General features: G+C 39.3%; 1 protein-coding gene across 5 annotated transcripts in view; it reads right to left on the bottom strand.

Annotated features, from left to right (window-relative positions):
* Positions 1 to 915: 915 nt before the first annotated feature.
* LOC137326573 (serine/threonine-protein phosphatase 2A 56 kDa regulatory subunit gamma isoform) overlaps positions 916 to 27,956 on the bottom strand; it is a 168,879-nt gene continuing 141,838 nt past the window's right edge. For all 5 annotated transcript variants that reach the window (XM_067991805.1, XM_067991807.1, XM_067991806.1 and 2 more), the window contains 5 exons: positions 27,453 to 27,554; positions 23,956 to 24,028; positions 19,858 to 19,923; positions 11,645 to 11,761; positions 916 to 3,852 (listed from right to left, as the gene is read on the bottom strand). In XM_067991805.1, coding sequence (XP_067847906.1) covers positions 3,718 to 3,852; positions 11,645 to 11,761; positions 19,858 to 19,923; positions 23,956 to 24,028; positions 27,453 to 27,554 — 493 coding nt within the window. In that variant the 3' untranslated portion in view covers positions 916 to 3,717. The remainder of the gene's footprint in view (positions 3,853 to 11,644; positions 11,762 to 19,857; positions 19,924 to 23,955; positions 24,029 to 27,452; positions 27,555 to 27,956) is intronic.

Below are 27,956 nucleotides of genomic sequence, written 5' to 3'. Positions count from 1 at the left end.
CAAATAATATAGAAGACTATAGGAGGACACAAAGAGGCTAGGTGAATGGGGAGATGAATGGCAGATGCAACATATTACAGAAAAGTGAGGTAATGCATTCTGGGAAGAATAAAGAATGAGAATATATCTTTAATGGTAACATTTCTCAATGCAGTGGAGGAGTAAAAGGAATCTAGTTGTGCAGATATATCTACACAAGTGGGTGGAAGTGTACAAAATGGCCATTAATAAGACAAATGGGATTTTGGGGTTTATATCGAGAGATTGAATAAAAAAAGCAAAGAGGTCATGGTTAGCCGACATTAGAATACTGTGTTCAGTTTTGGGATTCTCACTATAGGAGAGAATACAATGCAGATTTACCAGGTAGATACCTGGGATGAGGAATCTGAATTATGAGGAAAGGTTAGTTCTATTAGGGTTTTATTGTTTCAAACTAAGAAGGTTGAGTGAGAAAATTTGATAGGTGTCCAAAATGATGAAAGGAATAGACAATGTACACATCGATTTACCTACCAGTGGAAATAATCTAAGACAACAGGCTGTGATGTCAAGATAAGCACTAAATCTTTTCATGGGAAGATTGAAGAAATTTTATTGCAAAGGATTACTGGAATGTTGAATGCATGGTTGTATTGCTTAATGAAGCAGTAAACACAAGCCAATTAGCTTGAACATTGGTCACTGTAGTTCACAGACTAAAAATGTAAGATTAATGTGGTATTTTTATTCTCTCTACAAAGCTGTACAACTATTTTATAATTTCAAACTGGATAAAAGTGCACAGTAAAATGCTTAATGCACAATAAAACATGCTGAATTTGAATAAACTCAAATTTTTGACATTTCAATATCTTTAATGCCAACTTGTTGCAAATATTTTCAAAAAGAAAAACATCTTTGCCACTTACCAACTTTTGTAGTTGCTAGGAACTTTTTATTCTGTACATAGGACCATTTTGTACAAAATATGAAATCTACTTTTTATTAGATATTACACTACTTAAAACAAAGTACAACATATGTACAATATTAAAATGAAGCCATTTATATAGGTATCACACTAAAGGTCACTTGTCATGTTACTGGACATTCCTCTTGTACAGGGCTTTTAAAAAAAACGAATACAAATAAAGAAACTCAAAAGGTGTCAATCATAAAGTTGCTTTTAAAGAAAAACAGTCACCAGAACAAGTTTTAGAATTACTTTTTCTTTAGAATTTCTGTAACCTATCATAAAACTGCTCATGTGCTGGTTGCGGGGTATCCGTTGTGCTGGTTGATCTGCAAAATTATCAAAAAATACAGATCTCTTTAAATCGCCCCAGTCATCCAGATTCTACATACCATTTACCAAATTGTCATATTTAGTTTTGAATTGAGTAAAAAGATATTCTGCAATTTATGAACAAACAAATCTCAATGCATTGTCTTGCACAGTAAGAGCTAGTACTATTTTGGTAACAGCCCAAGCAGGTGAAACTTACCACAGCTACAACCTGTGTAACATCATCCATTGCAAGCCAGAAAACCAGGGCTAACCCCTTTTAATACAATGTAAATTGCCAATTAATATAAAAATGTTGCCAATCATACTAGTAGAAAAAAGGTAATTCAAAGTTGACTTGCAATTTGGTGAGTGTCAATCTTTAGCAATAGATAAGTTAAAATTAGGAAAAACTGCTAAAGACAGGATCATATTCTGAATTGTATACAAACAATATACACTTTCTAGTGGCCAAAATAAAATTACAATCCTTCTGGAACACCTCACACAAACATACTGAACACCCAAAACCAATGAATATGAGAGATAAACTACCAGTCAATGTAAGACGGAAGTTCAAACAATGGTATGCAAATAAAAACAGCACTGCAAAAGCTTGTAAGATACCACATAGTAAAAGCACCCTACTCTCCTAGAAGAAAAAGGTATTGGGGACAGATTTCCATGACAACTGTTGGGAAGAAAATGCACATCAACATTTACATGTAAATCAAAATAGATTTTCCAACATGCTTATGCAGGACAATTTTTTTTTTAAGCATTCAATTTTCAAGTTAACAGGAAGTGCTTTCTAAAATTTGAAGATTTACCTCATTACAATAAAAGTTGGGCATACTTCAAATTTTGTTCTTTTCTTTACAGCCCTGAATACCCCAACAATTTTATACTTGCTTCAGCATGCTAGGCTCAGAAAAATTCTTTAAAAAAAATGTAAACAGAGATGGGAACACGAGAGGAAATCTTAACTGAATGGTGTTTGCAGATATTCTTACCATGCACCACTTTGCATCGCATACCTGATGATCAGCTAGAGATTATAATCACTTGCAAACTTGGTGCTAAAGTTATATGAGACCGACCAAACATGAACTGCTTAGAGAAGATGCACACACTTATTTTTGGTTTTCCTCTGACCAGCTTCTGATTACTAATCATAATCAGTTATTTCACACAGCTTACAACAGATATGCATACCTTGGTGTTTCACATGCCTAGCACATCATATCTTCATTCTAACAGGTCTTATAAAATCTAGTGCACATTAAATTAGAACAGTGTGCGACATTTTTCCATATCCAAAATCTAGTGCACATTAAGTTAGAACAAAGTGTGACATTTTTCCAGATCCATTCTCCACAAGGCATCTCAAAATTCTCTTTAGTTTTGAGACAGAACAATTTATTTGAAAAAGTAGACCAGCAAACTGACAAGACAGATTATAAAAGCACCAGAAAAGTTACGTTTGAAAACGTTAACGGGATGAAGGAATGGATTAAGATAATAGCGAACCCTGAGAATTCTCGCCACAGCCGATTTAGTACAGAGAGTTCCATCAGAACTTTTACCTTTTGTCTTGCATAATATACAAGAAGACAGACAACATGTAAAGAACTTTGAAAACTATAAAATGAGATGTCAAAGCACCTGAATAAAAAGATTAGATCCAAACCAATCCAGCAGGAATTATTTGTAGTTATTTTATATATTAATGGGGAACTAAATCAGATTTAAAATTTCAAGTTAACAATTTACTTAGAAATAAAATCCTATGGTAAGTGTTCTAAATGATGTGGTACTGTTATATGGAAAAATTTCACAACCATCACTTTTACTATCCCCCTAAACTAAAGATACTTTCTTTTCATGCAGTGCATTAATAGAATTTACCTTAAAAAATATAGGATCATTCCTCCTTTAAAATGGTCAGATTTAGTGCAGGATAATTAATGAGCTCAGAAACTCTGGACATTTAAGTTTATACTAATAAATTTTGGGATGCAACGATAAGTATATTGGGTTGAATGCAGTCGTAATGCGAAAATGGTGGCTTTAGTACTAAAAATTCAGTCTGTGACTTCTCAGGAATAAATTTAGACTCAGTATCCCATTTATTTTCAAATACAGGTTTAAATAAAAGGGTAAATATAAATGCCAAACAAATTTTATAACTCAATGGTTCTGTGGACATGACAACTCGAAAATTTAACTCCATCTTTTGACGTAGATTGTAGAAAGCACAATACTCTATTTACCATTGTTTGAACTACCAAGGCTTGACTTCATACATGGTAAAGTTATTGCCTACAAACTGGATTCAGGAAAGCGTTGACTCAATGTATAGCTGATTGGTATGGCACAAAGCATAATAGCTTCTACAATAGACCGAGTTCGGAGAATAGCTTTTTACAATATTCTTCTGTTGAAATAGCCTAGTGCCCATCGTGAGCAGATATAATCTCTTCAGCGCGGCGATGGGATTCCAAGGCCTTCACGGTGTAGATATCCTGAGGCAGCTCAGACTTGCGACGCACAAGTGGACGATCCTTTCGAAGATCTTTCTGGGCCTGAAGAAAAGTGAGTGAATGTCAATGAGTGGAAAAAATAGTTACATCGAAAATGCAAATTCTACTAAAATAACTACTTTGTTGGTTTTTGGTTCACAATCATGTTTTAATAAAACTTGACCACAGAAAGAACTGTATCTGAAATCTAAGTTTAAAGTTTTTTCTTGCTGTATCAGTAATTCTATTTTAAAATGTAATGTTAAATTGAATATATAATTAGATCAGGTTAATTTTAATCATTCTTTTACTGAGACAGTAGCCATTAATATATAAAACTCTGCCTTTTCTTCAGGGGATCAGTTCCCAAAGACATGCCATTTTACTGATTACTTTCCACTGGAACCAGGAAAAGGACCCTGTGACAGCAATAACTTCTAATAATGAGGTACCACTGTATTATATTACAAATTATGTAATGAGTGCTTCCCTAGAGAGAACTGAGGAGATATACTGCAATAATACCCCCTGCAGTGGCCAAAATGTTTGCTGATATTGTAGTTTCTCACATGGATGAAATTTGAAATGATAGAAAAATGCTATACATCACAAAACAAGAGAATTTTTTTTAGGTATGGAACTGGCCAGTAAGATTGCTGCTAGAATCTATTATTAAGGACGTAGTAATGGGGCACTTAGAAAATCACAGAAAGTTAACATGGAGATACAGCAAGCAATTAGGAAGGCAAATGGTATGTTAGCCTTTATTGCAAGGGGGTAACAGTAAGGCGGTCTTACTGCAATTATATAGGGCTCTGCTGAGATCACACCTGGAGTATTGTGTACAGTTTTGGTCTCCTTACCTAAGGATATACTTGCTTTAGAGGGGATACAATAAAGGTTCACTAGTCTGATTCCTGGGATGAGAGAGTTGTCCCATGAGAAGAGATGGAGTAGAATGGGCCTATATTCTCTGGAGTTTAGATGAGAGGAGATCTCATTGAAACATATAAGATTCTGAGAGGGCTTGACAGGGTCGATGCAGAGAGGCTGTTTCCCCTGGCTGGAGAGTCTAAACTAGGGATCATAGTTGCAAGATACTGGAGCGGTCATTTAGATCAGAGATGAGGAAAAATTTCTTCACTCAGCATTGTGAATCTTTGGAATTCCCTACCCCAGAGGGCCGATGGATGCTCAGTCATTGAGTATATTCAAGACTGAGATCGATAGATTTTTAGACACTAAGGGAATCAAGGGATATTTGGATAGGGCAGAAAGTGGAGTTGAGGTAGAAGATCAGCCATGATCTAACTGAATGGCGGAGCAGGCTTGAGGTTGATTTTAAATACTATATATGCTATAATGAGAATCAGGGTTGAAGAAAAGATTGAGACAAAGAATTCAAAGTAGCTGTGAGTGTATACAAAGGTTAGCATAATCAAAGCATCTGATCTCAGTCATTAACTGAGAGTGAAGCTTAAGCAGTTTATGTAGTCATCAGAACCCAGATGTTTGATTTTTAAAAAAAATTTCGTTCATGGGACATGGGCGTCACTGGCAAGGCCAGCATTTATTGCCCATTCCTAATTGCCCTGGAGAAGGTGGTGGTGGTGAGCTGTCTTCTTGAACCGCTGCAGTCCGTGTGGTGAAGGTTCTCCCACAGTGCTGTTAGGGAGTTCCAGGATTTTGACCCAGCGACGATGAAGGAATGGTGATATATTTCCAAGTCGGGATGGTGTGTGACTTGGAGGGGAACATGCAGGTGGTGGTGTTCCCATGTGCCTGCTGCCCTTGTCCTTCTAGGTGGTAGAGGTCACGGGTTTGGGAGGTGCTGTCGAAGAAGCCTTTGCGAGTTGCTGCAGTGCATCCTGTGGATGGTACACACTGCAGCCATAGTGCGCCGGTGGTGAAGGGAGTGAACATTTAGAGTGAATTGTATTACATCTTCGACACACACAATTACTTCTTAAAATATGGACAAAGGATTTCCTTACCATTGTTGCTTTTGGAACACCATTACAAATATGAAGGACGTATATTTTTCAAAATAAAAAAAGAAATAAGCTTGGCTTACATTATCAGACATTTTGCTAGCTGTTTTTTTTTGGAAAGAAAGATATCTCACTTGATGTGCTGTTCAATAACAATAGTTTTGGTTAAATCACTGCAGGCAGAATGCTAGTCCTATCTTGTAATGGCCTCAAAATAGAAAGAGAATTAATTTCTTGAAAACTACTTTACACCCTGATACTGGTATACAAAGAACCATCCAAAACGGTTTTTAAAAATTTGTTCTTGGGAAGTGACAAAGCAATATTTATTTCCCATCACTAGTTTCCTCAAGGACATTGAGACTCTACCACTTAGTGTGGGAATGGAATTACATGTATAATATTAATAAACCAGCAGCTTTCGTAGTCATTTTTTCTGGTACTAGCCCACAAATGACCAAATTCAGTTTTATAACTTACCATGGTGCGATTGTGAACTAAAAACCTCTAGGTTACTAGTCCAGTGCCATAGCCACTAGGCTACCCGATTTTAGGCTGGGCTACTCTACCTGTGGATTGTAGGTAGTGTTACAAGGCTACAGTACAATTGAAGGGTTTTGACAATGTTATAAATTGTGAGGGTACAGTGTGAGCACTTTAAGATTATTTGAATCCTGACTTTAAACTACTATATTACTTCTTGCTTCTCAAACGTACTAGACAGTTTTTGTCTACACTATTAAAGGCAGAACCATCTTGAGTAAGTCTGTTATGGTTATTTGGGCAGTAAAAAGTGCAAAGTTTTTCTCCATTACTGGTTAGCATTAGAATGATGTCTTGCAGAAAAATTGTTACTTTGCATTCCATCATTAGTCAAAAGAACCAAGCCTCGATAATCTGTAGACCACATTCCTGGCAGTTCCACCAGGATCGCGCCCGCTGGTGCCTTCAGTGTTCACCTTAGCAGACTGGACAGAGTTAGTAGGAGGGCACCTCATTTACATGGAATTGGTGGGTGCTCACATTACTATGGACGCATGACGCATCTCTGACACCTGCACGTCCCATGCAGCCAAGTAGTCCAGTGCCTGGGGTGGATGGGTTGCCCAGACTGCCCCAACTGACCCCCATAGTGCTCGCACCTGGCCCCCTAAAGCGGGGGTCAATCCAATAATTATTTTCTTCAGTTGCCAAGGACGCTCCTCTTGCCTGGACACTTCTGGTGGGACCAATTTGTACCCATCTGGAGTTTGGTAAAGCTCACCGAACTGGGTGGTCCGGCAATCAATATGATCCTGTTCCTATTTCTTATGTTCTTATGTAATCCACTGCAGTATAACCCAAATGTTAATCCTCTAGTGTAATCACTACTCACAATGTATTTACATGTGGTGTTTGAACTCAGTTAGTGGCACATCGACTTGCCAAAAAGAAAGCATAATTATGTTAATGTGTTTGTTCTGAATTTCCCATGGAGTTGCTTGCAGTAAGTTGGATGATGAGCTGTTCTATAAAGACAGCAGCATTTTGCCATATAATGCACATTGCATTATTCTGCTGTTGAGGCAAATCTGTGTTTCTTTCAGACAAGAAAGTATAATTGCTATTAAATAAACACTAGATGAGGATAAAGTTTAATTGCTCTCCAGGTTGTAGGTCCGAAGCCTGGTTTTCTTTCACTTTTATTAAAATGTGGTTCTTAAGGTCAGACAGGGTTAGACACATACTGGCAACTGCATCAATTGAAGTATTTTCAACTGCTGGAGTACTTCGCAATTCCAAATGAGTTTAAAATAAACAAACAAAAATTAAGTGTGACATGAACTCTGACAGATAAGAAATGCACTGAAGGCATATTGGCCTGGAGTTTATCCTTTGGGTGCAATTGGCATTTGTACGCAAAAGGCGCCCGAAAAATGCGCATGAGCATTTTACGCACAGTTGACGCTGAAATGCATTTACATAATCACAAACGTAAAATCTGCCATGAATCAGTGCAATTCGGCAGCTTAACAGAGCGTAATCATTTTTTTTTTTTTGCAGTAAAAAAATATTAATTGATGTATTCAAGAGTGATAACCTGGTGCAGTTTCATTAATACAGCACCTGTGAGTAACCTGATTTTAAATCACTGAAAATGACAAAAAAAATTGTATTGGAAGCATTTACTACTGTCATTGGCGTGCACTAGCAGTTTTTAGTAAATTAACATTTAAACCATACCTACTATGATAGGACTAGACAGAGTGGATAGGGAGGACCTATTTCCCTTGGCAGAGGGGTGGTGACCAGGGGGGCATAGATTTAAAGTAATTGGTAGAAGGATTAGAGGGGAGCTGAGGAGAAATTTTTTCACCCAGAGGCTGGTGGGGGTCTGGAACTCACTACCTGAAAGGGTAGTAGAGGTAGAAACCCTCAACTCATTTATAAAGCACTCGGATGTGCACTTGAAGTACCGTAACCTACAAGTGCTGGAAAGTGGGATTAAGCTGGATAACTCTCTCTCGGCCGGCACGGACACGATGGGCCGAATGGCCTCCTTCTGTGCCATAACTTTCTATGATCCTATACTAGCGCCTAAGAAATCTAGCGTAATTTTAAAACCCTCCTCGAAAGGCCACAGGCTGGCGCAATTGGCTGAAACTCACCATCCTCGTTGTTTCAAATTGGTGGTGGGGGTTGGCCAGAGCCGGCTTCAGTGCGATTTTTTTTTAAAAAGCCAGCATAAAACATCACGGAATCTTGAATTACATCAGGCATAAATCGAAATTCCACCATGTTTTGCTCCGATTTGGCTACATTGTGCTGCAAAAACCAATGCAATCTAGTGGAAACACCGGGCCATCATTTTTAATATGCTAGCTGATCTCCAGGCTGAATATAGAAAGTTCAGAGGCGAAGTGAAAAAGGAAATAAGAGGGGCAAAGAGAGAGTATGAGACTAGACTGGCAGCAAACATAAAAGGGAATCCAAAAGTCTTCTATAGGCATGGAAACAGTAAAGGGGTAAGGAAGAGGAGGGGTGCGGCTGATCAGGGACCAAAAAGGATTTCTACTCATGGAGGCAGAGGGCATGGCCAAGGTACTAAATGAGTACTTTGTATCTGTATTTACCCAGGAAGATGATGCTGCCAGAGTCTCAGTAAAGGAAGATGCGGTTGAGATACTGGATGGGCTAAAAATTGATGGAGGAGGTACTAAAAAGGCTGACTGTGCTTAAAGTAGATAAGTCACCCGGTCCGGATGAGATGCATCCTAGGTTGCTGAGGGAAGGGTGGAAATTGCAACGGTACTGGCCATAATCTTCCAAAATTCCTTGGATACAGGGGTGGTGCCAGAGGACTGAAGAATTGCAAATGTTACATCCTTGTTCAAAAAAGGGTGCAAGGATAAACCCAGCAACTACAGGCCAGGCAGTTTAACTTTGGCGGTGGGGAAACTTTTAGAAACTATAATCTGGGACAGAATTAGCAGTCACTTGGACAAGTGTGGATTGATTAGGGAAAGCCAGCACAGATTTGTTAAAGGCAAATCATGTTTAACTAACTTGATTGAGTTTTTTGATGAGGTAACAGAGAGGGTCGATGAGGGCAATGCGGTTGATGTGGTGTATATGGTCTTTCAAAAGGCGTTTGATAAAGTGCCGCATAATAGGCTTGTCATCAAGACTGAAGCCCATGGAATAAAGGGGGCAGTAGCAGCATGGATACAAAATTGGCTAAGTAACAGGAAGCAGAGAGTAGTGGTGAATGATTGTTTTTCAGATTGGAGGGGGGTGTACAGAGGCGTTCCCCAGGGATTGGTACTAGGACCACTGCTTTTCTTGATATATTAATGACTTTGGATGTACAGGGCACAACTTCAAAATCTGCAGATGACACAAAACTTGGAAGTGTAGTGAACAGTGAGGAAGATAGCAATAGATTTCAAGAGGATATAGACAGGCCACGTGGCAGATGAAATTTAACGCAGAAAAATGCTAAGTGATACATTTTGGTAGGAAGAACGAGGAGAGGCAATATGAACTAGAGGGCACAATTCAAAAAGGGGTACAGAACAGAGATCTGGGGGTATATGTGCACAAATCGTTCAAAGTGGCAGGGCAGGTCGAGAAAATGGTTAAAAAAGCATACGGGACCCTGGGCTTTATAAATAGAGGCATAGAGTACAAAAGCAAGGAATTCATGATCAACCTTTATAAAACACTGGTTTGACCACAACTGGAATATTATACCCAGTTCTGGGCACCGCACTTTAGAAAAGATGTGAAGGCCTTAGAGAGGGTGCAGAAAAGATTTACTAGAATGATTCCAGAGATGAGAGACTTTAGTTGCATGGATAGACTGGAGAAGCTGGGGTTGTTCTCCTTGGAACAGAGAAGGTTGAGAGGAGATTTGATAGAAGTATTTAAAAACATGAAGGGTCTAGACAGAATAGATAGAGAAACTGTTCCCATTGGCGGAAGGATCAAGGACCAGAGGACATAGATTTAAGGTGATTGGCAAAGGAACCAAAAAGGTGACACGAGGAAAAACTTTTTTTTTTAAACGCAGCGAGTGGTTAGGATCTGGAACACGCTGCCAGGTGGGGTGGTGAAGGCAGACTCAATCGTGGCTTTCAAAAGGGAACTGGATAAGTACTTGAAAGGAAGAAATTTGCAGGGCTCCGTGGATAGGGCGGGGGAGTGGGGCTAATTGGATTGCTCTTGCAAAGATCTGGCACAGACTCGATGGGCCAAACGGCCTCCTTCCATGATGTAACCTATGATTCTATTGCCCATGGAAAGTCAGATGAAACATCATTTTGTAAGGACTGGAAGATACCATTTAATGCAAAATGTGCTATATTCTGCTGGTCATATTTAAATGTGTCCCTTTAAAGGCACAGAGAGCTATAACAAATTAGTTCAAATGTTTATGCCAATAATTATGACATAGGTGAAATAAACATGCATTTTTGTGACAGAAGTGCAACACAGGAAGTGTGAAGTAATGGAAGCTCATATGTAATACCTTAAAAATGTCTACATGTACCACAGCATTGCTCAGTGATGCAGGGTGTGCTCTTGCAAGGGAGGGGTGTTTGACTGTGGAAGTAGGGGAAAAGTTTGCATCTCCAGTGAAATAATTTCAAAAGGAATGTTCAGCTCAGTGACAGTGAAGCAAGTATTTTTGATTGAGTCTTGTGAAATAAATAATTAATACCCACTGCAGCTGGATGAATAGTTAGAACAGATACATAAATAATCATGATTTTTGTCTGAAGCATCCAACACATCAAGTTTATTTTAAGGTCATGGCAGTGAGTTTCTTATCTCAGTTTAAAATACAGGTAAATCCTAGAAGGATTTGTGTATTTACAAATATCGATTCCCATTTACAATTGCAGCCTCCTAGTGCCCCTTGCAAATATGCTATCACAATTTAAGCCGAGGAACTACTGACACATCAAATCCAATCTATCTGTATCCACTTGTGGTGAGATCTTGTGTAGGGCCAAGTGGATTCAACAAAAAGTAACCCAGGGCTGTTCCAATTTTTTTTTCCAATCTGGTATTTTTTTTTTAAAAAAATCTTTAAATAAAATTGTAATGGAATGAAAGCAACACCTCTATTAAGTTCAATTTATACTGCTGTCACAGCAAGAGCAAATTATTAAAACAAAGCACCGGTGAGCCCACAAAATTATATAGCGCAGGAAATTAAATTTATTAATACTTAACAGACTAATCAGACAGGTACCAAATAGCTTTGGACTGACAGCACAATTTACAATAGTATGTGAGTTATACAATGTCATTATGTTCACTCATGGTTTTGTATAAAAAACAAATGAAATGGAGGCATTTTTGTAGCTATATTATACCTGAGTTGTTTGATCCTCTACTGCCTTTCTGATCATCTGGATATCTTCTATCAAGGGACCATCTGTTTCCATAGCAACTGGACTATTCATGCCACTAGGATCGATAAAAAGCTGATACTGAAAGATAGAATTTAAGTTTCACGCACAAATAATTTCAAGTTATATTTAAAAAATTAAAACATGCAGGTGAAAGCTCAAGATGGCTCTATAAATAACTACAGAGATATAGCACTTTTCAAACTTAAAACTAAAAACATGTGTTTGCCCTGGATGTTCAAAGCATCCAGTAACTTTCACATGCAGCTGTCGTGGTAGTGGATGGAGAATGCAAGTTTTGGGGAGGCACTGAAAAAAGACAAACCAAAGAGAGATGAACCTGGGCCTTATTGGATGGCTGACTTGAAAGCAGGTCTGAAGTGAGTTCACAGAGTTAAACAATCCAGAAACCTGGCCATGCTGAGTTAGCTAATCTCAGCCACGGCAGAAGTGGATACACAGTTTGTCAGGATGCCCACTCCTATCCAGCAACCCCTGAAGGATTTGCATTCATATGGTTGTATGGTAAGGACAGGACCAAGCTGAGCTGTAATGCCCTACTGTCAAATAGCCTCCACCATTCACTGTCAATGCTCATATATGAATAATGGCCATTTGGACTGGGGGAATTTCAGCACCAGTGAAGTCATACTCCAGCAGCCAATACCTTCTGGATGAGAGGGGTTTAAAACTCTGTGGGGGGGGAAAGAGAGAAGAGGAGAAGAGAGGGTTAGAATTAGGCGACCTGCCCTCTTGGCCACAGATGTTCATAACACAGAAGCGTTGTTTGGGGTGGGGGGGGGTGCAGGGATTCATACTCAAAACAAAATTTAGTACAAATACAGATCAATGAAGAAAGTATCTATTTAGTTTTATACAGAAATAATAAAGCCCAAACATGCAGTATAAAGTCATCCTAAAGTGACCGAAATGTGCTCATTCCAAGGTATCAGTATAATAGATGTGTTAAAAGTAAGTTTATGTAAAATTTTATACCACATTAGCAATTCTAATTATAAACAATGCAAAGTTGCCTTAAAAGTTAACTGAAGGAAAAAATATTCCTTTCAGGGTGCCAACCAAATTTTTCTATGGAGTAGTATTCTATCCAGTAGTGTTAACAGGTTAGTGCCTATACATCTATTACTTGCCTTCTAATGCACTGAGATAGGTCAGGCATAAAACTTAATTCCGGTGACAATCAAGTTTTGCTGCTGTTTTATTGTTTCTGCTGCACATTACATCTATCACATCTCAAAGGTTTATAACAAAAGGATTACACTCAGTAGACTTCATATGCCAACCTTGTAAAGTAGGTAAAATGATGAAGCGCATCAAAAAGACAATGATTTATACAAATGACAGTAAATTCTGTAGCATGTTTTCCTTTACTTTGTGCACTTCAATTTTACATCTATCATTAACATACTTTTGGGTTACATGTGACAAACTCTTTCCCCTTCCTCCATTTAGGGTGCTGAAATTAACAAATTCTGTAACGTCACCAACTATTTTGAACCTAGGTCTGCATAAAATGTATAAATTTGGATTTATCTGGATAAGCCAGCCATGCAGCATCTTTTAACATTATCTCCGTGTGACCACCACATCCACACAATTTATATATTGACGGCCATACTAAAAGGAAGATAAAGGCTCAAAGAATAAAACATTAACGCTGACTTTCCAAAGTTGTATTAGTGGCGTTGAGGCTTGCAGGCAGAAATCAGTCCCATAGCTGTGCATGGCTGGATTTTTGACTGGTGATTTTCAGTGCAAAAAAAGAGGCAGTGCTACCAGCATGCTTGGGTCTCATGTAAATTAATTATTTATGCAAGTTCAGTTTCACCGAATTTACAATTGCAGGCTAGGGACTGCCTACTGCATGATGCTTGCCTGTTTTACATGGGTGCATCAGGGACACTGCTGAAGCAGATGTCAAACTGCAGTTCAGGCCATGTTCAATGGAGACATTTATTTTTGTTTGAACTTTGTTTGATGTTGCTGCATTTCTTTTTGCTGAAAACAGTACCATTGTTTGTATTTTTGAGAGTTATTTGTTGCCAATGATTTCCTTTAGTGCTCTTGATTGCTAGGAGTATTTAAGTGGCTCTGTAGAAAGTGCTAGTCATGTTAGATGCTTTGGATGAAATAAAAGGAGTCCATGAGGGACCACTAAACGTTGGAGCAACCACAGCTGAGGCACTCTGGCTGCACCAGTCACTATTCAAGAGCCATATTTAGACACCCCTCCACATGTACCTGGACAGGTCAGAGCACAACTGTCTTCTTCACAAGGCAGGCTATCACACAGTAATACCATTTGCTGTAGGGTGACCTGCAAACAATGGGAACAGTCATGGCTTTTCCTATTGAAGGTGGTTACCACAGCATGAAGCCTTCATGTTACTGGATTCTTCTAAGTCATGCAGGAGACTTGTGCTATGTAAGACACTCTTCAGTACACACCCATATGAAGCAAGTGTTTGCAAGGGGCAATATCTTCATTACTTTCCATTGGACAGGAGGGTCATGTTGCAGACGGCACTCGTAAGCATCGGAGATGGTCATTGCAACACTATGGCCGACATGCAAAGAAAGGGTTTGCAATCAATTCATCCTCAGGTATTATCTAGCTACAGAAATATTACAGACATCAATGGCCATTATGCAGGAAACCACCAAGATGCATGGAGTAAGTGGCTCCATTTTTGCAAGGAGAAGCAGCACGGAAAGGTGGAGAATGGCTTTTAGATGATCAGGGCTGACCTATGCATCCATGCTGACCCCACTGAGGAAACAGCCCCTAACCAACAGCAGAGGGCAGCCTTGGGCTGAAAGGCTGAGCATTAGCTTGTTGTCCCACACTTGCCACTTCCATCTGCAAGAGAAGTGTTCCATCCAGATTTGGCACAAATAAGCTGGACGCAAAAAGGCAGTGGTTGTGTACAATGCTTGAAATGGTACCTCTAAGAGAATGATATTGGGGAGTAGGTAAATCATGAACTGGTTAAAAGCAAGATGAGATGTATTATAATAAATAAAAGGAAAGTACTAGAGGACAAAATGCCACGATCTGACAGATACATCCAAGGATCCGGTGGGAAATGGGGAAACAGTGGAGGTCCTAGAAATTATATTTTTAGGTTGACAGATGGTGGATGGGGAAATACAGTGGATGTGGTGTCAAAGATTTACAGAAAGTCAATTCACAAGGTACCACACATGAAACTATTGAAGATTAAAGGCTATGGAATTAGATGAAGAGTAGCAAATTGAATTAAAAACTGGGTAGAAGGGAGGAACCAGAGGAGGAGTTATGGGCAGTTTCTCAGAATGGTTGGAAGTGTATGGCAATGTCTCACAGGGTTTTGTTCTGGGACTGAAAAGTACAATGCAGCATTCCCAGGCACTTTCCCTCTCTCCTATTTAGTTTGAGCAGAATATTCTATTTGTGAAGACTAACGATTCAAGAATGTAGCATTCTCAATACATATCTTCTCTAGTGATTTTAATCTGTTGTGGTTTAGTTATTCAACTTCCTTGAGTTGTATAAAAAGTTTGCAGCTACAAGCACAAATTGAATGCGATTTCTAGTTTAAAAGTACAACACTTCAATATAGCAAAAAACCCTCTCTATTCATTGCCCAGCCTCATGCAGTAAAAGCCATTTACAAGATTACCAGTATATCAGATGATCATTGATTTCAGTCTCGATGCACATCAGTTAATAGAATTTGCTTCAAGTTCTCCCAATAGCTTATTGATAAATGCACCAGTGATGTATTGGGCCATATAGACCAGTAACTTGGTCTGTGCTGAATTAATCGATTTCAGTTGGTATGGTGGTAGAGGCACTACTGGAATATTGAGGAGTTCAGGAAATCAGCTAGGGTTCCCACTCGTGATCATTATTCAGTGACCCCTGTTGGAAAGTGCGCTTGTGTAGACATTGGCTGCAGATAGGAGCATACTTGGCTGTAATGCCCACGGTCAAATGGCCTACCAACGCTGGACTCATACGTGAGGAATGACCACTTGGGCAAGGTATTGGAGGACTGCAAGCCCCCAAAGAATTATATAAAGCAGGAGTGACCACACTCAGGAGGGGCAAGTGGAAAATTTGGGAAAGAAAAAAAGTAGGATTTTTTTTGACATGGGAAGAGAAACTATTCTGAAGAAACTGGCTGTTGCATAAAACTCTTTGCAAAAGTCAAATGAATTAAAAGGGTGGTAAAGAATGTAGTATGGCAAGCTCAAAAAGTTGGCATACTACCTTTGTACAGGCTGCTCTCATCCTCTATAAATCAAATTTAAGTGTTTCATCTTTTGGCATACGCTCCAGACCTCATTACAGCCTTGGTCCAAACATGGACAAAAGAGCTGAATTCCAGAGGTGAGGTGAGAGTGACTGCCCTTGACATCAAGGCAGCATTTGACCGAGTGTGGCACCAAGGAGCCCTAGTAAAATTGAAGTCAATGGGAATCAGGGGGAAAACTCTCCAGTGGCTGGAGTCATACCTAGCACAAAAGAAGATGGTAGTGGTTGTTGGAGGCCAATCATCTCAGCCCCAGGGCATTGCTGCAGGAGTTCCTCAGGGCAGTGTCCTAGGCCCAACCATCTTCAGCTGCTTCATCAATGACCTTCCCTCCATCATAAGGTCAGAAATGGGGATGTTCGCTGATGACTGCACAGTGTTCAGTTCCATTCGCAACCCCTCAGATAATGAAGCAGTCCAAGCCTGCATGCAGCAAGACCTGGACAACATCCAGGCTTGGGCTCATAAGTGGCAAGTAACATTCGCGCCAGATAAGTGCCAGGCAATGACCATCTCCAACAAGAGAGAGTCTAACCACCTCCCCTTGACATTCAACGGCATTACCATCGCCGAATCCCCCACCATCAACATCCTGGGGGTCACCATTGACCAGAAACTTAACTGGACCAGCCATATAAATACTGTGGCTACGAGAGCAGGTCAGAGGCTGGGTATTCTGCGGCGAGTGACTCACCTCCTGACTCCCCAAAGCCTTTCCACCATCTACAAGGCACAAGTCAGGAGTGTGATGGAATACTCTCCACTTGCCTGGATGAGTGCAGCTCCAACAACACTCAAGAAGCTCGACACCATCCAAGGTAAAGCAGCCCGCTTGATTGGCACCCCATCCACCACCCTAAACATTCACTCCCTTCACCACCGGCGCACTGTGGCTGCAGTGTGCACCATCCACAGGATGCACTGCAGCAACTCGCCAAGGCTTCTTCGACAGCACCTCCCAAACCCGCGACCTCTACCACCTAGAAGGACAAGAGCAGCAGGCGCATGGGAACAACACCACCTGCACGTTCCCCTCCAAGTCACACACCATCCCGACTTGGAAATATATCGCCGTTCCTTCATTGTCGCTGGGTCAAAATCCTGGAACTCCCTTCCTAACAGCACTGTGGGAGAACCGTCACCACACCGACTGCAGCGGTTCAAGAAGGCGGCTCACCACCACCTTCTCGAGGGCAATTAGGGATGGGCAATAAATGACGGCCTTGCCAGCGACGCCCACATCCCGTGAACGAATAAAAAAAATTAAAAAAAGTACTCTAGATGCTGGGACAACTTCATATATATAGGCAGAGGCCCTGTTTTCTAAAACATACATACACTGAACCAGCTAGCAGATATGTTTCCTTTGGGGGGGGGGGAAAAGAGAAGAGAGACTTTTTGTTAACGCCAGGTTACAATGAATATTCTATATTTTGCGCTGAGATTTAATTAATAAATGCGCCTGCTTTTTGGTATACAGCAAGTATCTGCTCTGGTTCATTACATTTTATTTTTAATACATGTATTGAATACACCTGTACATGCTGGCTCCTGGGATATCATGTATGTAATCAGTTGTATGCAAGGCTTTATTTTACATTGGATGTGTGAATACAAAGGCTGATTCAAGAGATGATGCATTGAAAAGTGATGATTCAATGTCCACAGCATCTCTATAGTCTATTTTCAGTATGGGTTAAGGTTACGTTTTTTTGCATTTAACCAGACAAGCCGAAGAGCTTTATGATTTTAGTATCTTTTTATGTACCCAGAACTGAAATTTTTTAAAGTCAACCTCTCCCTCCCTCCCCACCAAATCAGGAATTTGTTTTCACAAGTACTTTAAACAAAACTGCTTTCAAATTAATTTGTGTGTCTTTGGATCACTTTTGTGCTCAAGGTGAGGAAATTAAGTGATCAACAGAACATGTTCCTCTTTGGGCACCTAGTGGCAGGATCAAGTCCTTCCAGGGCAGGTACACCACAGGCAAACAACAGTGAAGGCTCCTTCTACTCTGCTCCAGCATGTACCTGAACCTCAATCTCAGAAGATCAACTCCAATTGCACTAAAAGTTTGTTTTCCCTCTTTTTTACACTAGTAATTCTCAGTGTCTACGTGGGATTGCCACTTAGTGCCATAAATTACGAACAGTTCTGTGCTGCAGCCTCACATGCACCAGAAACAGAGCGAAGACTAATTTTACAATCTTTAGGCAATAGAAATCCAAAGAGTGGATTAGCTCTCCAACTAGCAATAATTCTTAGATTCTTAAAAGCAAATTTAAAGACCAAAGTTTTACCATGTGTACCCTGAAGAACATACATACAAATTATTTTCTAATTGTTACAGTACAGAAATGTGGAGTTGCATCCTAAAATTGGATATTTAGAGATGATTAAACTTCAACTTTTGCTATTATCAATCCTTTATCCTCTATTCCTGGGTGGAACTCGTGCATTCCTACAAGATGGCCACATTAGGCCAAAAAGTAATTGAGTAGTTATAAACAGCCAACAAAAACGTGCTAAGGCATATATCAGTTACAATCTAATCCAGATTGTTTTCCCCTCTAACTGAATTGTAGCCAAAGTTTAACTCTGCATTAACATGAACTGATAACCATGTCATAACAAAACAATTCTAGCAAAACAGTTATGGTTATACGTAATAGATCTCACTAATTCATTTGTTTTGCATTAAAAAAAGTATTTTCCTTTTACAAAGGTTCCATAAGAGCTCAACAACAGAATGCCAAATTCATTTAAGTGCTTGATACCCCCCAAAGCCTTAACTTTCAAACTTGCCTGGCCCAGTGACTGAAATTTCACTTGCTCTCATTCAGGTCACTTGGAGTGTAAAAAGATACAACAAATACCACATCAGAAGAATTATCTCAGAGCAAACCTCATATCAGCTGATATAAAGTGGCAATGATGAAAGTCATGGATAGAGAAAAAGATTTAAGTACATTACAACAGTGACTACACTTCAAAAGTACTTCATTGGCTGTGATGTGCTTTGGGACATCTTGAGATTGTGAAAGGCACTATATAAATGCAAGTTCCTTCTTTCTTTTAAATATTTAATAAACAGTGATTAGTTACACAAATACCCTCAGACCAGAAATGGAACTTGGGCGCATGAGCAGGCCACTTGCTCATTAAGCCTGATATGAAAGACTGTATAGAAGATTACTCCCATTTACTAAAAGGCATAGTCTTTCCCTGCTATTTTGAAATAATTTTGGGCTAAAAATGGAATTATCCAATAATTATAATTAGGCAACTTTGAACAAACAGGTGTAAACTCTACACCAAAGAGTAAATTTACTACTTATGCACTCCAGCCACAGAGCTTTGCACATCAGGAGCATATTACTGCAAAGTTTACCCTCAAATCTTTTATTAAATAATGCACAGCTAACGATCAATAGTTACAGAAGCTATTCAAAATTTGGTTGAAATGAGAAGTACACAAAGACATGCAAATTTCACTAAATTAAAAATGTTCATGTAAAAGATCCTGAAATCTGACAATTACAACACATTCCAAATGGAAGGGTTTATTCTGTAAAAAAAAGCATTTACAATGAAAAAATTGTGCTGATTCTGCATATTCATTTTTTTGGACTGCACAAGGTAGCTATTAAAAAATGTTTTCTTTCAGCTCAACAAAATTTCTTCCAGCACTGTATATGCCATTAGCAATAGTGTCACATCATGATCTATAGCTAAAGAGAGTGCTCTCTGTTCCAGATGACTGGATATTTAATTTGTTCAATGGGTTGCTAATTAAAAATCATGAGACTTTTTAAAAAAAGTTGATGTGTTTGGTGCATTTTGACATAAGTGCCTACCTGGTTTTTGGAGACAGGGCACATAGACAGTTCCCAGGATGGCCAGTTTCGAAAGGAACCCAGTGTCTGATGAAAGGAAGTCATTTATGAAGTTTGGTTAAAATAAAGCATTTTTGACTTGGTGATATGTCAGTATTTATGGACAAATGTATGCATGCATGATTTTTGGTACACATTTTTAAAAAGAATCAGAAGTCAAAGAGATCCCTATTCCAGTTGTTGAAAATATGTTAATATATTTAGTGGAAACAGTCTTTACAGGTAAAGTCGTATGGACTAATAGCTTGTTAGATGTTCCTTTTCAAGAAGAACTCAAGAACAATTGGAGGAAACCACCATTATAATTTAGTGTATCTAGAGAATAACAAAGTGCATACAGATGTTTCCAGCAAGCTGCTACTTGTCAAGAACTTGTTCCTCATTAAGTTTGTGAAGCAGTTTGATTAAAATATGAAGAAACTTTTAACTTTTTTGTGTTCATATTGGTGGTGGATGCAAGTGACAGGACATAATTTTTTTTTACATCCAGCACTGGTTCTCAGGTCAGGCAAAGCATAGGGAAAAAGCACAGTAAACTTCCCCTACTTTTCCCAACAATGGAATTCAACCTCAACTTCAGAAGGGTGCTCCCAAATGGACGATAGTATTTTTCTAATTTCCCTGAGGGAAACTGAAACTTTGTACCAAATTATTGGCAATTTATTTTTCTCTGTGGACCTATGCTTACTAGGTTGAGATTGGTCACACTCATTTCATTTGAGCCTCCTCCAAAGAGACATTTGCCCAATTAGTCTTGGCTGTATTACTCTGATATCAGAAGGAAACTACTGTGCCACCCAATGAGTTTATAAAAATCAGTTATATAAAAAGAAAAAGGGTGGCTAAGGCAAACGTAGGTCCTTTAGAGGATGAGACCGGGAAATTAATGGTGGGAAACATGGAGATGGCAAAAATGCTGAACAAATATTTTGTTTCAGTCTTTACGGTAGAGGACACTAAGAATATCCCAACACTGGACAAACAGGGGGCTCGAGGTGGGGGAGGAGCTAAATACGATTAAAATCACTAAGGAATTGGTACTCAGTAAATTAATGGGACTCGAGGCGGATAAATCCCCTGGACCCGATGGCTTACATCCTAGGGTCTTGAGGGAAGTGGCAGTAGGGATTGTGGATGCTTTGGTAATAATTTTCCAAAATTCTCTGGACTCGGCAAAGGTCCCGGCAGATTGGAAAACTGCTAATGTAACACCCTTATTTAAAAAGGGTAGTAGGCAGAAGGCTGGAAATTATAGACCAGTTAGCCTAACATCTGTGGTGGGTAAAATTTTGGAGTCTATTATTAAGGAGACAGTAGCGGAACATTTGGATAAACATAATTTAATAGGACAAAGTCAGCATGGCTTTACGAAGGGGAAGTCATGTCTGACAAATTTGCTTGAGTTCTTTGAGGATATAACGTACAGGGTGGAGAAAGGGGAACCAGTGGACGTAGTGTATTTGGACTTCCAGAAGGCATTCGGCAAGGTGCCACATAAAAGATTATTGCTCAAGATAAAGAATCACTGGATTGGGGGTAATATTCTGGCATGGGTGGAGGATTGGTTATCTAACAGGAAGCAGAGAGTTGGGATAAATGGTTCATTCTCGGACTGGCAACCTGTAGCCAGTGGTGTTCCGCAGGGGTCGGTGCTGGGTCCCCAACTCTTTACAATCTATATTAACGATTTGGAGGAGGGGACCGAGTGTAACATATCAAAGTTTGCAGATGATACAAAGATGGGAGGGAAAGTAGAGAGTGAGGAGGACATAAAAAACCTACAAGGGGATATAGACAGGCTGGGTGAGTGGGCGGAGATTTGGCAGATGCAATACAATATTGGAAAATGTGAGGTTATGCACTTTGGCAGGAAAAATCGGAGAGCAAGTTATTATCTTAATGGCGAGAAACTGGAAAGTACTGCAGTACAAAGGGATCTGGGGGTCCTAGTGCAAGAAAATCAAAAAGTTAGTTGGCAGGTGATCAAGAAGGCCAACGGAATGTTGGCTTTTATTGCTCGGGGGATAGAATATAAAAACAGGGAGGTATTGCTGCAGTTATATAAGGTATTGGTGAGACCGCACCTGGAATACTGCATACAGTTTTGGTCTCCATACTTAAGAAAAGACATACAAAGAAGGTTCACTCGGTTAATCCCGGGGATGAGGGGGTGGACATATGAGGAGAGGTTGAGTAGATTGGGACTCTACTCATCGGAGTTCAGAAGAATGAGAGGCGATCTTATTGAAACATATAAGATTGTGAAGGGGCTTGATCGGGTGGATGCGGTAAGGATGTTCCCAAGGATGGGTGAAACTAGAACTAGGGGGCATAATCTTAGAATAAGGGGCTGCTCTTTCAAAACTGAGATGAGGAGAAACTTCTTCACTCAGAGGGTAGTCGGTCTGTGGAATTTGCTGCCCCAGGAAGCTGTGGAAGCTACATCATTAAATAAATTTAAAACAGAAATAGACAGTTTTCTAGAAGTAAAGGGAATTAGGGGTTACGGGGAGTGGGCAGGAAATTGGACATGGATTTGAGGTTAGGATCAGATCAGCCATGATCTTATTGAATGGCGGAGCAGGCACGAGGGGCCGATTGGCCTACTCCTGCTCCTATTTCTTATGTTCTTACCAGTTGATCTCCTGTGATGTTACATAAGTGGAGTCAAGTGCACTATTCAAGTCAAGCAGAGTTAGAGGGTGGCAGCAAATAAGTGGACCAAGGCAGGGAAGGGGAAAGGGATGGGGAACTGGGTGGGAAAGGGGTTAAGACAGCCAGCAAACTGTCACAGTGTGGGGAGGTAAGGTTGAGAACTTGCATGAGGGAGGAGTCATTACCAGTGACTCAGCAGTTTACTACTGCCGTGTCTGACAAATAATCTAAATATGGAGGGGGCAGGGGAGGAAACAAAGATGGGTGTGCAGCCACTGAAATTCACTGTCACTTTCACTGGCTTAGAAAATGATGGACATTCCAGGGGACTGCTGCCTGTTAACCAGAACATCCATTTTGGGGAATCAGACAGAACCCACCGGCAGAGCATCAATAGACGAGGACGCAGGGAAAGGAAGGCAAGCCTCATTACAACATGAAGTTAATATTCAGGGAACACTGAGGTGGATGGAGAAAAAAGTACATTAAAATTATCTTAAATTGTCTCTTTGTAGGCCCTCAGATGAAATGTTTTAAATATTCTGATACCAACTTAAAGTTACTGTAGTCACAGTGTTGCAAAGTGACCTAGTGTCTTTGGTGTGGAAATACATCCCAGAACAACTCGAATGTAGTGTTTTTTGATTTAAAGTTACATGAGTTGTAACACTGTAAAGACTTATTACATTGCTATTTACAGGTATGGCAGGTACATGAGGACACATTTAAAATGTATTTTCCTATAGAACTTGGGTGACATAGGAGTTTTCAATGCATTTCCAAATGAAATGCTGTGACCTGCCAGCAATTTTAAGTATAATGAATGGATGGACAGTGTAGACAGCATTAATCACACCTAGTGATATTTCTGGTGGGTGGGAGAGATTAGAGTGTGATAACATTTCTCTCCTTAAGTTTCTGATATTTTACATTGCCATAGTTTTCATGATTGAATGTTGAACAAAAGTAAAAGACGCAAAACAACATGTGCAATTCTAACCGATCAGGATAAACAGCTGGAATTGAAGACAGTATGTATTACAACATACAAGCTGAAAACATTATTCCCATATACTTCCTTTTTAAAAAGTTGCAAAATCTAGAATCAGCCATCAATACAAGTTTACCAAGTAGACTTCAATGTTTAAAGTTACCAAGTAGACTTCAATGTTAAAGTCCACTGTTATTACTTAAATTTCTTAATTTTGTTCTTTGGTAACAAAATATACAATATGCTTAGCCCTTACAAATAAATATTTTCATCAGTAAATAATCATCTAACATAATCCAAATTGTTCTATGCTGCAAAGAAAAATCTACAAAGGTGACAGCTTGTTTACTGCAACACATTACACTACTATCCATACAACAATATTTAGGCTAACAGTGTTAATGCAAGCATACCTGTGGATTTGCTTTGGCTAGATTCTCTATTTTGAGCCAAGCCTCTTCACGTTCTTTCAATTTTGTTTTCTCCCTAAAAAAAAGTGTTTTATGGCACTAATGAAACCAGTTCAACAGTTTGAAATAATTTTAAAACACATTTTCTCAGCTGCAGCAAGACCGAAAACTCTTTATAATAGCAACAGTCATTTCAGTGGTATTGTTCCCTAGTTCTGTACGCTTCACAGACTATTAGTAGTGGGTGTGAAAACAATAGAACCATAGAAGTTTAGAGCAGAGGTGATCGTCACGTTGCTCATTGTGTTTATGTTGGCTCTTTGTTAGAGCAATCCAAAACTGGCTCTTGCCTCTACCTTTCTCTGCTAGTTATCCAATTTTCACTCAAAGGATGCAATGGTCTCTGCCTCACTCACTGACAAAGCAGTCCATTGCTCAACAACCTCAGAGTAAAGGAAGGTCTTCTAACCTCTCACCTCACTGACAATATTAAATAATGACCCATCATGACTGTCTCGCCAACCAGAAGAAATAATCTTTCTCTATTCATTGTCAAAACCTGTCAATTATAAAAACTTCTATCAAATCTCCTCTTTGCCTCATAAGTAGTTTCCCATCCCTAACATTGTCCTAATGAATCTACACTGTCTACTTGTAATGTGGAGATGCCGGTGATGGACTGGGGTTGACAATTGTAAACAATTTTACAACACCAAGTTATAGTCCAGCAATTTTATTTTAAATTCACAAGCTTTCGGAGATTTTCTCCTTCCTCAGGCAAATGTTTCAAGATCTCCTTGAAGCCTACGCATAAATGCGTAGGCTTCAAGGAGATCTTGAAACATTTGCCTGAGGAAGGAGAAAATCTCCGAAAGCTTGTGAATTTAAAATAAAATTGCTGGACTATAACTTGGTGTTGTAAAATTGTTTACAATTGTCTACTTGTAAGTAATCTTACACCACCAGGTTATAGTCCAACAGTTTTATTTGAAAATCACAAGCTTTCGGAGGCTTTCTCCTTCGTCCTTCCACATCACATCTACACTGTATACTCTCATGGTTTTAATGTCCTTTCAATAAAGGGGCACCCAAAACTTTAATTTAGAAATTTATATAATTGGTCAGGTACTAGAATAGGATAGTAAGGAAAATTAAAAGAAAGGTCACTTATTTCTATAAATATATTTGTAGCAAGCAATGAGAGGGAGAATGCATATGCAGTCAAACTCAATGGAAACACGATTAAAAGGTACATTTGTAATAGGCATTGGGTCTCAAGTATATATATAAAAAATTTTTAAAAATGAAAACCTGTCCCCTCCTCCTTCCACATCCCCTATGCAGCCACTGCAATTCTCCAGTTCTTTCCCTGCCCTCCCCCCTCAGCCTGTCCTCCACCCTGCTTGCCCATTCTCTCTTCCACACTGGCCAGGCTAAAGGTACTGATGACACTAGCTGGAGTAGTGCAGCCGTTTGGTCAGGGCGCCACCCTGCTCTGGCATGCTCTTGAAACCTCTAGAGGCCTTTGTTTCTCTCCTCCCACCCTGGCCTTCTCACCTCCAGCCTCAAATCGTTTTATCTTTCCCTTCTCTTCAGCGTCTTCACCTGTTCTACTTTTCACTTCTCCCCCACCCTTTCAGTGACCTGTAACTCTGCTCATAGTTCCTCCTTGTCCCGCAACCTCTACCTTCCCTCGTCCCCAACCCCTAAACCTGCTTTACTGTCCCTTTTGCCCTCTACCTCCCCCCCCACATGGACTTGGCCCCGCAGTACCTAACCCCTCCCCGTCACCCTAGTGCCCCTTTGACCCCCTGACCCCCCCCGGTTCTGGTCTCCATTGTTATAGACCTCCCATGGCCACTTTGTTTAAATTACCCCCCAATCTCCAACATCACTTGATCTAAAGAATGCAATTGGTCTCAACTTCCCACATACAACACCACAAGAGAGCGATATAAATAAAATAAAATCTGTATTCTCCATGTCTTACAAACTTAGTGCTCCAACTTCTTCCATAATTCAAAATTAAGTAACCCAATTTGCACGTGTAAATTAGGCAAACTGTATACAATCTGTTGATTACTTTTTTCTTATAGCACTGAAGATTTGAACATAACATACGAGATGCTGCTCGGCTGAATACAGAGAGAGGAAGGTTGGGGTGAGGAGGAGAAGAGAGAAGGCACGTAGGTTTATATTCCAAGTAAATTAATTTTACCACCAAATGTTTCTGATGTGCCAAATCCTGCATCAGTGTACAATGCTCTACGAAATACTTATTTACAGGAGCACACACCATAGGCAAGACAAGTGGCAATGCTCACAGTGAATTGAAGGTTAAATTGTTGCAAGCACATCCCTCTGTTGCTCTCTCACAATTAGGCGCGGGAGTCTCACAGTTGTGATTGGATGAAATAAAAATAGTTTTAGAGAGGTGGGGGTTTCACGAGGCCAACACATTACTGCCAGCTCCAATATCAAAGTGGAAATAAGTCAAATATTATATACCACCAGATCTCCTGCAGCACTGATCACAGGAAATTGAGCATTATATAGTGTAATGGAAAATTTATTATTGTGGTATTACGTTATAAGTGTTAAGCATAAATAGAATGTTGGTTTAAGAAAGAAATTACTGCGAGAGAGAAGTCAAAAAGAAATTGAAATGTAATTCAAAAATAACATGAAAATATATACTAGAAGGTTTTACATAATTGTAGTTTCTGCTCAGTTTTTCAAAATTATTTGAAGGAAACCTACTGGAAAAATTTCAAAAGATTTATTTAGGTAAAATTTATATTAACTGATTTTCTTTTAAAACAGCACAATCAAGTAAGAGAGAGTAATGATTACATACCTGTTGTAGCTGTCTCTTTAACGCTATATATCTTAGAAAGCATATTAAGTTGTGTCTTTCTGTATCCTAATTTTAGTTTAACAAGCTGAATTTTGAAATAGGAAGCTTCTAATTATCCCACCTGTTTTACAGAGTTAGAAAATATGAATTTTCTAATTTCTGATGAACAAGCATAAGAAGTGAGATACACACAAAGGAGTGGTGTCTTTCCTCATCCTAACTTGATTTCAGAGGGCACTGAGCCAACCATATGGTACAAACGAGAGTCGCTTGCAGACACTAAGTGAACTAATTGAGTTTTTAATGACAATCCGGCTGATTTCAGTCACTGTTCCTGGTGCCAGCCCACAATTTACCACATTTATTGAATTAAATTTCACAACTTGCCATGGTGGGATTTGAACAGAATTGCTTGTCCAGTACTATAACCAGTACACTACCATATCTGATTTGTGGTTTCATGCCGGTTTGCTGATTGGTACATTCTCCACTTGTTCATTTATCTTTTGTTGCTGTTTTATGAATACAAAATTTGGGCCAATCACATGCAAGTATGACACCAAAAGTATGATGGACACAACTTCATGTGAGTGAGAACTATAGATATAGTTAGATAGCGAGACATACACACAGTTTAACTTACTTTTGCCTTTCTGCTTTGAACTGTTGGGTGCAGTCATCAAATAGTTTTTGATTCATTTCCATAAAGAGTTTCAGAGCATTGTAGATTAATCCATGGATAGTCCTATATTCATAAAACTTTTCATTAAATCTCAAGCATCTTAAGATTCCTTAAACAGTGTATTCCTTCGTGTATTAGATGTATATTATATGATTACAGACACTACCTATACTTTAGAATTAGAAAAAGCGGATACCTTATTTAGAATCTAAACTGCGCATTAATAAACATGAAGCTTAAAGTCATGCCCTCTCTAGACCAAAGGAAATGATCTACACCCTAACAAAAACTTTTCCCAAATTACATAATTTTAATGAGAACTAAGGAGGTAACTTTAACCTAATCTGCCTGGCAGAAAATTGACAGGATTGGATCGACTGCCCGTTTTACACACTGCCCAATTTTACTTTTCATTGAAGTCAATGTAAAGTAAAATTGGGTGGGTGTAAAATGGGCAGCCGATCG

Source organism: Heptranchias perlo, chromosome 10 (genome assembly GCF_035084215.1).
Source record: "Heptranchias perlo isolate sHepPer1 chromosome 10, sHepPer1.hap1, whole genome shotgun sequence".
NCBI classification, from domain to species: Eukaryota; Metazoa; Chordata; class Chondrichthyes; order Hexanchiformes; family Hexanchidae; genus Heptranchias; species Heptranchias perlo.
This window is presented reverse-complemented; position numbering and strand designations above follow the sequence as displayed.